General features: G+C 29.3%; 1 protein-coding gene across 1 annotated transcript in view; it reads right to left on the reverse strand.

Moving 5' to 3' along the window:
* LOC111615272 (twitchin-like) overlaps nt 1-12,924 on the reverse strand; it is a 263,599-nt gene that overhangs the window by 184,706 nt on the left and 65,969 nt on the right. The window contains exons 15-22 of the mRNA XM_023356687.1: nt 9,250-9,353; nt 8,704-8,898; nt 7,309-7,333; nt 5,982-6,034; nt 5,440-5,630; nt 959-1,007; nt 767-843; nt 505-671 (exon numbers count right to left, since the gene is read on the reverse strand). Of these exons, the coding sequence (XP_023212455.1) occupies nt 505-671; nt 767-843; nt 959-1,007; nt 5,440-5,630; nt 5,982-6,034; nt 7,309-7,333; nt 8,704-8,898; nt 9,250-9,353 (861 nt within the window). The remainder of the gene's footprint in view (nt 1-504; nt 672-766; nt 844-958; nt 1,008-5,439; nt 5,631-5,981; nt 6,035-7,308; nt 7,334-8,703; nt 8,899-9,249; nt 9,354-12,924) is intronic.

Genomic DNA, 12,924 nt, shown 5'->3' on the forward strand with positions numbered 1-12,924 from the left:
TGTAATTGGGATGTTTTATGTTCCATAATACAGGATATTGTTGTGGATATTGTTCATAAATGAGTAAAAACTTAATAATAACTACCATTACTACAGTTCCACTTTTTTTGATATTTTACATTTCAACAAGAACAACAGAAAGACTATTGGTGTTACCAGCTGAAAAAATTAAAGTTGTTATCAGAGATTTTCTTTTTCTTTGGTTGCTATATTTTGGTTTAAAATTCAAATTATATATAAAATTATTATAATTGTTAAAGTAAAACAGAGAAGCAAAAATGTGGATATATATAAAATTTATGAGATAGAAACATCAAAGACAGAAAAAGAATTCTTAATATTTTAATAACAGTAACATTCAAAAATATAAATATATTTATTAAAAAATTTTTTATAAGAATTTTCATTTTGTTTCAATAAATAGCTTTCAGTATTTGAAATATTAATTACATTAGATTTACATTAATTTAAATAAAATTTATATTCAACTGACTGAATACCTACCTCTTACAATAAGTTCTGCTGAACTTTCTTCTCTTCCATATTCATTAATAACTTCACAGGTATACATACCAGAATGTTCAATTGAAGTTTTCTCAATAAATAATTTTACAAGTGATCCAGTAAATGTTGTTTTATACTCCTTTGAGTCTTTGATTAATGTTTTATCTCTAGTAATTATATTCTTAATAAATTTTATGTGAACATTTTATTTAAGTAAAAATCAATTGTTTTCATTATCTAAAGTAATTATTTGGATTTTTACCTGTACCAATTTACTTTTGCTTCAGTTTTAGACTCAATTCTGCAGACAAATTGTGCTGATTTACCAGATTCCACAATCTAAAAAAATAATCCAATTAACCAATAAATTTTATAATTATAGAAATTCTATTAAGAAATTAATAAACTGAAATAATTTAATTTTAATATAATAATGTGAAATCAAATTACTTACTAAAGATCTTAATGACTGCACAAATGATGGCTTTTCAGCTTTTACTTCCCTAGAAATAAAATATAAATTACATTTATGTCACACATATATACATAATAAAAAACCAATAAATTATAATTATTTTTTCTAAATGTAAACTTTAAATAACAATATGTAATAATCCATAAATTATTATACACTGATTATTTGCAATAAGCTATGTCATTATAATTTAATATAGTTATAATATCAAATTTTAAAAAATATTAATTAGAGAACATATATTGAATAATGTAATGAATACATACTTGTTTCAGATATAATAAAAAGCAAAACACAGATAATTTTAAATTTTATCATCTTTTCATAACTTTTTCAAATTAGAGATAAGTAATTGTAAATACAATAAATTAAGAAAACTGAATCTATTTATTAACACTGTTATGTTCTTGACTTAGCTTGAGCTATCTTTAGTACATTAACATATAAATAAAATGCAAAGTTAAAAACTGAATATATACATAGCCTGTTTTTGTTTCAAGCTCCCATGGTCAGACATAGTTATTTTTTTGACATACCATGAAGATTGAGGCATTTGTCATATCTGTGGACGAGCTTTTCCATCCCTTTGTCATAAAATATTGCTGCCAATGACTTGAGATGGGCCCTAACATTGTTTTGAAGATCGTCATTAGTCTCGAACCTCTGCCCTCCTAGCCACTTTTTCTGTTCAGGAAAGAGGTGGAAGTTGCTTGGTGCTAAATTGGGGCTATATGCTCGGTGTTTAAAGGTGGTGAAAACTTCCACTCTTTCCTGAACTGAAAATGTGGCTAGGAGAGCAGATGTTTGAGACTAATGAGGATCTTCAAAACAATATTGTTAAAGCCATCTCAATTCACTAGCAGCAACATTCTATGGCAAAGGGATAGAAAAGCTGGTCCACAGATATGAAAAATGCCTCAATCTTCATGGTGATTATGTTGAAAAGTAACAATGTTTGTACCTAACTTTTGGTAAGAAATTCATTTTGTTATTTACACTTGTCTTTGTTTTAGGGACCATTGGAACTTGAAAAAACTGCCCTCATACATTGAAAATTATAGAACAATTATAGAATATTATATTATTTTAAAAAATTAGAATATATAAAGATGCTCTACTGTACCATATTTACTTGAATAATCTGTTCGCTTTTTCCAAAAACATGACAAAAGATCAAATTGTGCAGTTCATCTGAAACAAATTTGTGAATACAACCTGCAAAGTTCAGAGTGCTTTCAGTTAACAAACATTTTGCTTATTTTGCAAGTGACAAATTTCACTTATCAACTGGATGACTTTCATCCATACATACAGAAAAACCCCCAAATTTTTTGCATTCCTCAACATTTCAAGGTCCAAGTCCAAAAATGTAAAAATCTTGGTGAGTCATTTTTTTATTGATTGCCATACTTTCTTTCTGTTATATATAACAGAGCTGGAAAAGTAAAAATGGAATGTGCCAATTACTTGAAGATGTAGATTATTTGAGTAAATATGGTACTTCATCAGAAATTTAAAAATATTTTTAAAACTTTTCAAAACTAATGTGAAGCAATATCTGGTGTTAAACTTTTATCATAAAAAATTACTTTTTTAAATTATTTTCCATTACTTATTATTATTATTATATATATNATTAGTCTTTGGGGTAGTAATAAATAAGTTTTTAATAAATAATTAATGTACTTATTTCTATTTGAATTATCATTTTTCACTTTTGTGCAAATTCTGAGGTTCCATTGCTGCTTGTGAAGTGTCAGTGAAGTTGTAACATTTAGTAATGGTATTTATAAACATTGAAAACAATAGTAATAAACTTTTATGATTAATACTTCAAAATGCATCTAAAATGTAACAGTAAGTCTAGCAGTTGAAATAAATACAAAATGTATTGCTTTATCACTATGGAAACTAAATTGGACATTATAAAACTAAGTGCATTAAGTGAAAAAAATCTGCATTTGAAACACCTACTAGTAAAGTAGCAAGCAGATAATGAACATAATGTATTGTATTATGTACATTGAAGGATCAAACACTAACAATAAGTGGCTATTCTGTATAAAAATGTACTTTTTAAGTTAGTTTTTGACTTATAACAAAATCTCAGGAACCTAATCTGTTCATAAGTAGGTGAAAACCTGTATACAGGGTTTGTCCAATAAGTATCGGGATTGAAGTCATAAAAAGAAATTTATTAAAGATATATGCACAGTGAGCTAATAATCTTTAAAATATGACCCCCCCTGCATCAATACACTGCTGCCAATGCTTTTTCGAGTCTTCATAGCCTCCTGGAATTTGGCAACCGCAAGGCTGTTTAGGCACCCCGACGAAGCTGCTTGAGCCACCTCAATCATCCCAAAAAAACATCCTTTCAGCTTCTTTGATATGAGAGAACAAAAAGAAGTCATGGGAGCCACATTTGGACTGTAGGATGGTTGAGGCAGTATTGACATGTTGTGTTTGGCCAGTGCCTCCCTCACAATTAATGACGTGTGACTGGGCACATTGTCATGATGGAGCATCCAGGTATTGGTGATCTCCTTTCAGATGCAGCAGATCCTAATTCTCAAAAGTTCTCACAATTGGCCACATTTTCATCAGATTGGGTCACTGTCAGACTTCCAGCATGTTGTTCATCTTTGACATTTGCTGGTCATTGAATTTTTTATGCCACTCAAAAACCTCATGGATCATATCCAAAGTCTCAGTAATGGATTTGATCAGTTTAATGCAAAATTTGGTGGCAAAACTCTGCTCAATGGTTCACTGCATCTTGACTCTCAACACAAGTACTAAACACACTTTCACTTCAGGCATGATCTACACACTCCAAAGGCTCGATGACAACTGAGCCAAGTCTCATAGCTTATGTGACATCCCCACCACCGATCCTACCCATAGAAACCATCCTCCACCCTTTCCCATTGGCAGGAAAAAATCATTCCCAATACTTATTAGACAAATCTTGTATTATTACTATAATATACACAATTGCACCTGTAGGTATTTGGAATCAAAAAATTATCCAAATTTATTCATAATCATATTGTAAAGAGATGAAAATTAATGATTTTGAGTAGCCATATTCATATGTATAACTTATGTTGTAGCCATTTTTTTGTTATGATTTAGAAGTTGTTGCTGTGCATGTGTATATATATCAGTATATCCTTCATTAAATCCTCAATAAAACATTTTATGTATCACTAATCTATATAAAAGAAATACATGCTGCAACATTAGCAAGGTTATTTATTGTAATCTTAGCTAAATGTAGCTGTATTCCATTTGATTAATAAATGTTGGAAAATACTAAACTAGAGCAAGAGTGAATATCGCAAACTATGTATGAACTGGTAACACCCCATGTAAGACAGCTTGAGGCAGAAAGAAACTGTTGTTCAGTCACGCACCAAGTTATCGATGAGTGAAGAAGTGTGAGGAGTCGAACAAGGGTTGACTGTGGGATCCGAATGAAGGATATCAATCGGAAATTTAAAGTGCTCCTTTTCAGACGCGAATGGAAAAGATTAGATGTCTCAATCGAACAATGGAAATTTTTGTGTAAATTAGTTAAACAATGGAAAGGAATAAAGTCGAGAAAAAGCAACAAAAGAAGAATTATATTCAGTCGCGATGCTGGCCTCTCCCACACCCTCCATCGGGTTTCAGATTGTCACCAGGTGACAGTGAGAGACCAATGGAGAGGAGACTAGGGGGAAAAACTCTATAAAAATAGCGTTTCACGTACATTTTGGGTTCTTGGATGCGTAGTGTTTCTTCTCCTGGACGTGCATGCTCCAGATCTTTGGAAAACAAAAAAACATTTCGGAACTTGTGGAAACATCATTCTCTGGGTGCCTCCTAGCGATCTACAGATTCTTCAGTTCGTCTAACGAGAAGCCACCGAAAGCTGTGATAAACGCCCTGGGGCCTACAGAGTATTTTCACCATCAGTGTCCATCCACAAGTAACAAAGACAAGTTTTCGAACTTTATTCGGACTTTTTCCGCGCGTTTTGTGGACCTTGTCAATCAAGGAATTTGTAAGGAAATTTCTATGTTTATTAAACGGGTTTTTAATGGTAACCCTGTCTCAGTGAGTCATTCTGTGCCCTCATGACGATAATGACCGATCGACTGTCATGACACCTTACACCTGATCGGCTAACCTCACAAAAGTGTATATATATAGTCTTAAATTAGAATAAAGTTTAATTATGAGATAAAGAACTGTCTCATCATTGTTCTAACAATAAATTTCATCAGTTATGCAGCATTTGGCATATTGTATAGAAATACATAAATCTTGAATAATTCAAAACTTGATAATTCAAAGTCATAATTATTTTGTCCCTTGAATTTCAAACTAACTAGGATTTCCTGTATTAAGTCAACATTAAAAATATAACTAAAATACTTTAAAATTATCAATATAATTTTAAAAAAACATACTCTTCAGATTCTCTTCTCTTGTCAGACTCCCTTCGTTTTGCAGGTTCTTTAATAGCTGGACTCTCTGATTTTTTTCTCCTTATCTTTTCTTCTTCAGTTACTTCTGCCTCAGCAGCTTTTTTCTCAGCAGCTTTTTTCTTTAATTTGGCTCTTTCTTCAGCTAGACTTAGTTCTTTTTTTTCTTCCACAGGCTTAAAAATGCCAAATAAATATTCATAAATTTTATAATTAACATGTAAATAAATTTTTATGGTTATTTATAATATCACTATTATAATCCTCTCTTTAAATATTAGAAAGGTAATTTCTAATGATTACAAAGTAATTGTATTGCTTTTCAATAGAATAGCTGTTACTTGAATATTAACTGCTTCTTCATTCAGTATATAAAGACTGAATTAATTTCTACATACAATGGATTCTGCTAGTTAAACATTGATTTTGGAATTGTAGAAAAATTATTGCACTTTTAATTTAAACAAGACAATTAATTGTTGTATTCTGATTACTTGTCTTATTAGTAAATGTCAAATATATTTTACCTTTTCTGCTTTCTTCTTTGGTTCTTTTTTCTTTGGCTCTTTAACTTCATCTTCTAAATAAAAGAATTACATGTAAAAATTTTATTATAAAACTATATAAAACAAATGTATTAATTATACAGAAATTCAAGTTTATATATCTTTAGTTTTCACTAATAAATTATTTTATTCTATAAAACCAAATTACCATATTTACTTGAATAATCTTGAATAATTTCCAAAAACATGACAAAAGATCAAATTGTGCAGTTCATCTGAAACAAATTTGTGAATNGTAGATCAAACTTCTTTGCCAATTCACAAATTTTCATTTTTGTATCAAAGTCTTTAATAATGTTAACTTTACATTCCAAAGATAAAGTTTTTCTTTTCTTGTTTGATGCAGAAGAATCAGTTCTACTTCATTTAGATGACATAGTAGAATCTCTCAAGTCTCCGTAGATATAACAAACACAGAAATAAATAACACAAAATAAATTGTAGCTATATGTCGATTCCGCGCGACACGTCCGAACATGTAAGCTGAACAATAGTGTGGGGGGAGTGAGTAATCAAGAGTTGCGTGGCGCTCAAACAAAAGATGAATCGAAGAGATTTGAAAATCACGTAACTACGGGTTCGTGTAAGTCGAGGTATTACTGTACTTATTCAAAATTAGATCAGGAATAAATTTTATACTTAATATATAAAATATAAGCAAAACTAAAATAATTTTTAATGTGACAATAAAAGAAAAATTTTATTCTAAAAATAAAAAAAATAATTCTTATCCATTCTCTAAATTTTAGTTCTAATTATAATAACAGATTTCTCAAAATATTGGTGGTAAAATAATTTCATTGACATGGCATTAATTTATATTTTAATTTTTGAAATTAATATTTCCAAGCAATATTCCAATGAATATAACATCTCATGGATAAAATATTTTTAATTATATATTATCAAAATGTAATTCAATACTAATTTTTTACAGTTATAAATAAAAAATGAAATTAAATTTTTACTTCAAAATCTTTCAAATTATATACAAGAAATCATCATTAGTTCAAACTTGGATTGTTTGAAATCCTATTAATTCATAACCATACTTTTGTCCCAACCAGGGATATAGAGATTTATATATTAAGGAATTCGGTTAGATTGAAATATGGCTACTTAAAAATTTAAAGTAAAAATTCTGTCTGAATGGTAATATGCATATATTAACTCATTCATTTAGATTGAGGAGCTTCCATGCTATAAGAAAACAAAAGACAAAAAACAACTCTAATCTGGTCAACATGACTTTGCTTTTGCAGTAACACATTTTCAAGCATCACCTTACCCATGAACTGCCATTTTTCTGTTATCTAATGAAATATGGCTGATTTTCAAAATCAGTCATATTTCATGAGACTCTAGGCTATTACTTTTTGGGCCACTTTAAAAATGCAAGAAGCTGGGGGTTGGAGAGTAAAGCTCTAAACCCTTTTGATCGCGTCAGGTTGGTAAAACCCACTCACATTGTCACTGGATGGCTAGGAGGGCTATAAGTCAAGTGGGGAGGCACAATGAGTCTGCCAATAGGGTGATCATTCTCCAAATAGAGTCAATGCCAGTTTAACTAGACAATAACTTTAATACAAAAATAAAGCAATTTATAATAACTAGCTACAATTACAATTATGTGTATAGCATATAGCACATACATCTCTATACGATCCAATATCTATGGGATATATATTGCCTCTAACTTAAGATCTAAGTCGACCAAGAGAGAGTTTACATAAATTGGTTAACTATTATACCTCATTATGGTAGTGGATTGTTTCTGAGGAGACCTCTTTGTGGAGGACTGGGGAGACTTTTGGGATACCACTTGCACAAATCACAAAAAATAAAGGTAATTCTTTGGGACTATTCACAGACAAGGCACCAAACCAAAAAGATAGCTTTTATGGGACGACTCTATGTGATCATCTTCTGAATATGTCTGCCCAACAAAGGGTGCCTGGCTGTTATATCCCTCTCTGTGTGGGAATTTGATCTCATGACCTTATGTTTTGTAGTGATGACACCGTTCAGTGTGTCATTGATGGGCTAGCTAGGGCGGTGGGAATCTGACTTGTTGTCAGATGTGCATTGTGAAATTGTTTAACTTTCAAAATTTTCCCATCTCAATAAGAGGGAAAAAGGACTTGTCGTGTCAAAGACCCTCCTTTTAACATGAGTTTCTTAGTCGATTGTTTACTGTTAAACTAACACCTGCTCTGTTTTCTACTGTTTTCTACTTCTGAGGGAAATGGATAAGAATAAAAAGAAGTTTCAAATAATGCGAATTTTCATTACTAATCTCCCAGATTCTTACAAAAATAATTTGGTCTACATTTTGATGAATTTTGCTTTACTTTTTATAAAACCTATCTGGCAACCTGTGAGGTTCTCATTGGACACATGTTGTTTGTCTACAGTTTATTTATATTATTACTATTATTAATTAATAAAAATAGCATTCTCTAAATGTAGCTGTATTCCATTTGCTTAATAAATTTCATCAGTTATGTAGCATTTGGCATATTGTATAGAAATACATAAATCTTGAATAATTCAAAACTTGATAATTCAAAGTCATAATTATTTTGTCCCTTGAATTTCAAACTAACTAGGATTTCCTGTATTAAGTCAACATTAAAAATATAACTAAAATACTTTAAAATTATCAATATAATTTTAAAAAAACATACTCTTCAGATTCTCTTCTCTTGTCAGACTCCCTTCGTTTTGCAGGTTCTTTAATAGCTGGACTCTCTGATTTTTTTCTCCTTATCTTTTCTTCTTCAGTTACTTCTGCCTCAGCAGCTTTTTTCTCAGCAGCTTTTTTCTTTAATTTGGCTCTTTCTTCAGCTAGACTTAGTTCTTTTTTTTCTTCCACAGGCTTAAAAATGCCAAATAAATATTCATAAATTTTATAATTAACATGTAAATAAATTTTTATGGTTATTTATAATATCACTATTATAATCCTCTCTTTAAATATTAGAAAGGTAATTTCTAATGATTACAAAGTAATTGTATTGCTTTTCAATAGAATAGCTGTTACTTGAATATTAACTGCTTCTTCATTCAGTATATAAAGACTGAATTAATTTCTACATACAATGGATTCTGCTAGTTAAACATTGATTTTGGAATTGTAGAAAAATTATTGCACTTTTAAGTTAAACAAGACAATTAATTGTTGTATTCTGATTACTTGTCTTATTAGTAAATGTCAAATATATTTTACCTTTTCTGCTTTCTTTTTTTCAGGTTCCTTCTTTTCTGGTTCTTTGGGTTTTTCTGCTTCTTTTTTCTTCTCAGGCTCTTTCTTTTTTTCAGGTTCTTTTTCCTCTAATGTACATTAAAAAAATGCACAAATATTTAGTACTGAATAAATTATATTTCTTTCAATATAAAATAGCTTTATTTTAGTTCTTTTTATACATTTTTCAAATTTTACTTTAAGATCTCTAATATAAAAAATTTTATATATTCTTAGAATATTAAATCTATTATATCAAACAACTCAAGATTTACAATTTATAATTTCTGACATTACTTATAAAACTGATTTTTTGTCAAAGGAAACAGCTATAATCTGTTATCTGTTACAACTAAGTACAAACAAATTTTTTCTGAAACTTGTCTAAATCTGATTTTTTGGATAATATAACATCACTAAAATTGTTTTATAAAAAGTTAAAAATTTGACAAAGACAAAAATATTTACAGTGAAATATAATAAAAATTTAATTTGTATTTACTATAGATTACATTTTTCATATCTACTTTCTACTAAGCCTTGCAAATTTAAAAATTTATTTTAACTTGGGTAAACTGGTTATTTAAACATGTATTTTAGAAAAACATGGGTTTAGCACGTGGCTGTTCACACAAAGAGTCTTCATATAGCCCTCTTGAAAGACACTTTCTCCCTCGAATGCCAGGAACCAGAATGCCGTGTTGCCAGTCCCGCACACCATATATCACCCCACCGCCAATACAGTGCTGCCATAAAAAACCACCCAAAACACTGCACAAAAAAAAATTTCCCCTTTTTTTCTTGCAATTACAATAATAACATTGACAGTAGACAAAATATATATATACATATATACATATATGTATATATATGTATATATATATATACACTAAAAAATAAAACAGAGGCAAAAGAAAACAATTTTTTTACATAACAACAACAGAGACCGACGATATATACAAGGATGACACAGAACTTTGATCCAGAAGATGTTTGAAAAATCTGTTACTAAATTTATAACACATATATAACATTTTATCAACACACTTTTCCAGAAGTTTCTCTACCTTTCCAGAGGTTGATAAAATGTAGTTAAAGTGAATAAAGTATAATAAAATTAATTTTATTGTTACTTTCACTTTTTAGGAAATGTTGAAGTGTTAAAAATTCCAATTTATGGAAAAATTAAAGACACTTACAAGATTGTATTTTACAAAAAAGAAAATTGTTTAATGGAAAAAATTTATACATTATTGTTTTAAATGTATTACTCCAACTGAAGAGGAAAGAAAAAAACTCAAAATGTATATATTGAAGTTAGAATTTATTAAAAAATAAAAAGCACAAACTCCAAAGTCAAATTTTCTAAAAAACATGGTGTGATAAATCCTAAACTAACAACAAAATATGTAGCTATATAAAGTAAAAAGAAAAAATTATGTTAAGATTTTTCTTTATAAAATGCAAAAATATAAATTAACAAGAATGCTCAGGTAATGAGGACCAAGAAAGTACTAGTAAATGTTTATGATATGGATACAACGAGACAACAGTTCCTATTTCAGATTACATACAACGACAACAGTTCCTATTTCAGATTACATAAGGATACAACGAGATTTCAGTTCCTATTACACTCTTGTTGTTTGACTGTCTTCATCAATTTATTCAAACTCAAAAATCTCAAAAAACACATCTACTTATATTGATAAATTAGTCAAATACAGCAAGTCTTCATTTAATGTTATTTCACTATAAATGTTGTTGAGGAAACAAACAAATACATTTATATTAACCATTTACAATTATTGTGGTTGAATTTTCTTTATAAACAGTAAAATTGATTCTATGAAGTGGGAATTGAATGCTAGAGGTTCAAACATGATCCAATAAAATTATTATTAATCAAATTATTTTCTTAAAATTTGATTAATATAATTTACATTCATTATATCATACTTTTACCTTTTTTCAAATAATGTAAAACTATATCCACATTAACAACACATAAGACATCATTTAATGTTGATATAAACAAATGTGTCCTGCTTACATTCACCATTTTAAATTTATGTAGTGCCATTTATAGTTAGTTTGGTGGAATTGCCAATTGTTTGTTTTTCAACAGCATAGTGGTAAGAGATAATCTTTACCAAATTTCCTTTTTCTTTGTTACTCATCATTATCATTTCCGGTAATGAGGATTTGGCCTCCCTTCTCATACCAACCACCAACTGTCACTAATTTCAAAAAATGTGTAAATAATTATCTTGTTTTCATTAATTTTTTTTCATATGATATGTACAGCACAGTACAGTACAATTCATATTTATTTCAATCTTTCAGGTTAGAGAAGTTTTGGGTTTTTACTTAAAAGTTTGGTGATGTTTTTGTGACCAGAAATATGCTGTAGGAACTTAACTCTTGTTTATATCATTTAGACCATTAGACCATGGGTCAGCAACCTATGGCACGTGTGCCAAACATAGCATGTGGGATGATTTTCAGTGGCACTCTTATTGAATAGAAATATAGTAAAAATTATATTTTAATTATTAATTACACATTTAAATGGAAGTCATAGTTCAGCAAAGGCTGTGGTACATTAAAAACGAATCTTCTGTTTATATATTTCTATTACAGTGCATTTACACTCCATGTTGCCATCTACATGTTATGCAAGCACTTCACATGTAAGAACATAATTCAATTAACAACTTAACTTCAAAATTATACATCCAGTTATAACCAGACTAATTTTGATAACATATATAATAAACATGATAGAATCATGTAAGCACTCAGAATAGCATGATAACTTACGTTCAGCACAACACTGCTGAAAGGTTGCCGACCCAGATTTAGACTATGATAAAATTAGTTTTATTATACATAATTTTGCTTAATGTCACAGTTTTCACAATCTATTGATGGCATTAAGTGAGAACTTGCTATACATAGACAAAAATCCTTCTTAAGGAAATAAATTAATTCTTCATAACAGATATTTTTAAATGACATTTTTTTAATACTCAAGAATTTTATTATACTTATCTAACAATTCCTTAGACATTTCTCCATAATTCTTTAACCTTATTTGTTTTTTTTGTTGTCACTTTTGTAAACTTGAATAGTGTACACTCCCACCCTTTCAATACCTTTCTATAGACATGTTCACTGACTTTTTGTGCCGCTTTTGTAACCATCATGTTTTTTGTTGTTGAGTAAATAGCCTGGTATTTTCAACCCTGTGTGACCTATTATGTATGCTTGTTTCAAGTAACTTTAAATTTTTTATTGTTATGTTAAAATATTATTTATATATTTTCAGTTTTTAGTGATTGTTGTCTTAAGCTAAATGGGTAGAAAAGAAGAAAGAATTTTGAGATTATTAGAAATTGTGAAAAAAGAGAAGAGAAGAAAAAGAAAGAAAAGAAAATCCAGATGCAATTCAAAGACATTTGTTTGCTGACAAACCTGCTATTGAAGCAGTTAATGAGTTGTTTTCCGATGATGAGGTTGGAAATAATGTAGATAGACAGGAATAGAATACAGTGTCAGAGCAGTCTGGAGATGATAAAGCAGTAGTTCAAATAAAGCCTGAATGTACAGGAATGGATGGAAACATTAAATGAGGAATTCACTGTCCTCCACTTAATA

Source organism: Centruroides sculpturatus, unplaced genomic scaffold (assembly GCF_000671375.1).
Source record: "Centruroides sculpturatus isolate CEXI.00-Female unplaced genomic scaffold, Cexi_2.0 scaffold167, whole genome shotgun sequence".
Lineage (NCBI taxonomy): Eukaryota > Metazoa > Arthropoda > Arachnida > Scorpiones > Buthidae > Centruroides > Centruroides sculpturatus.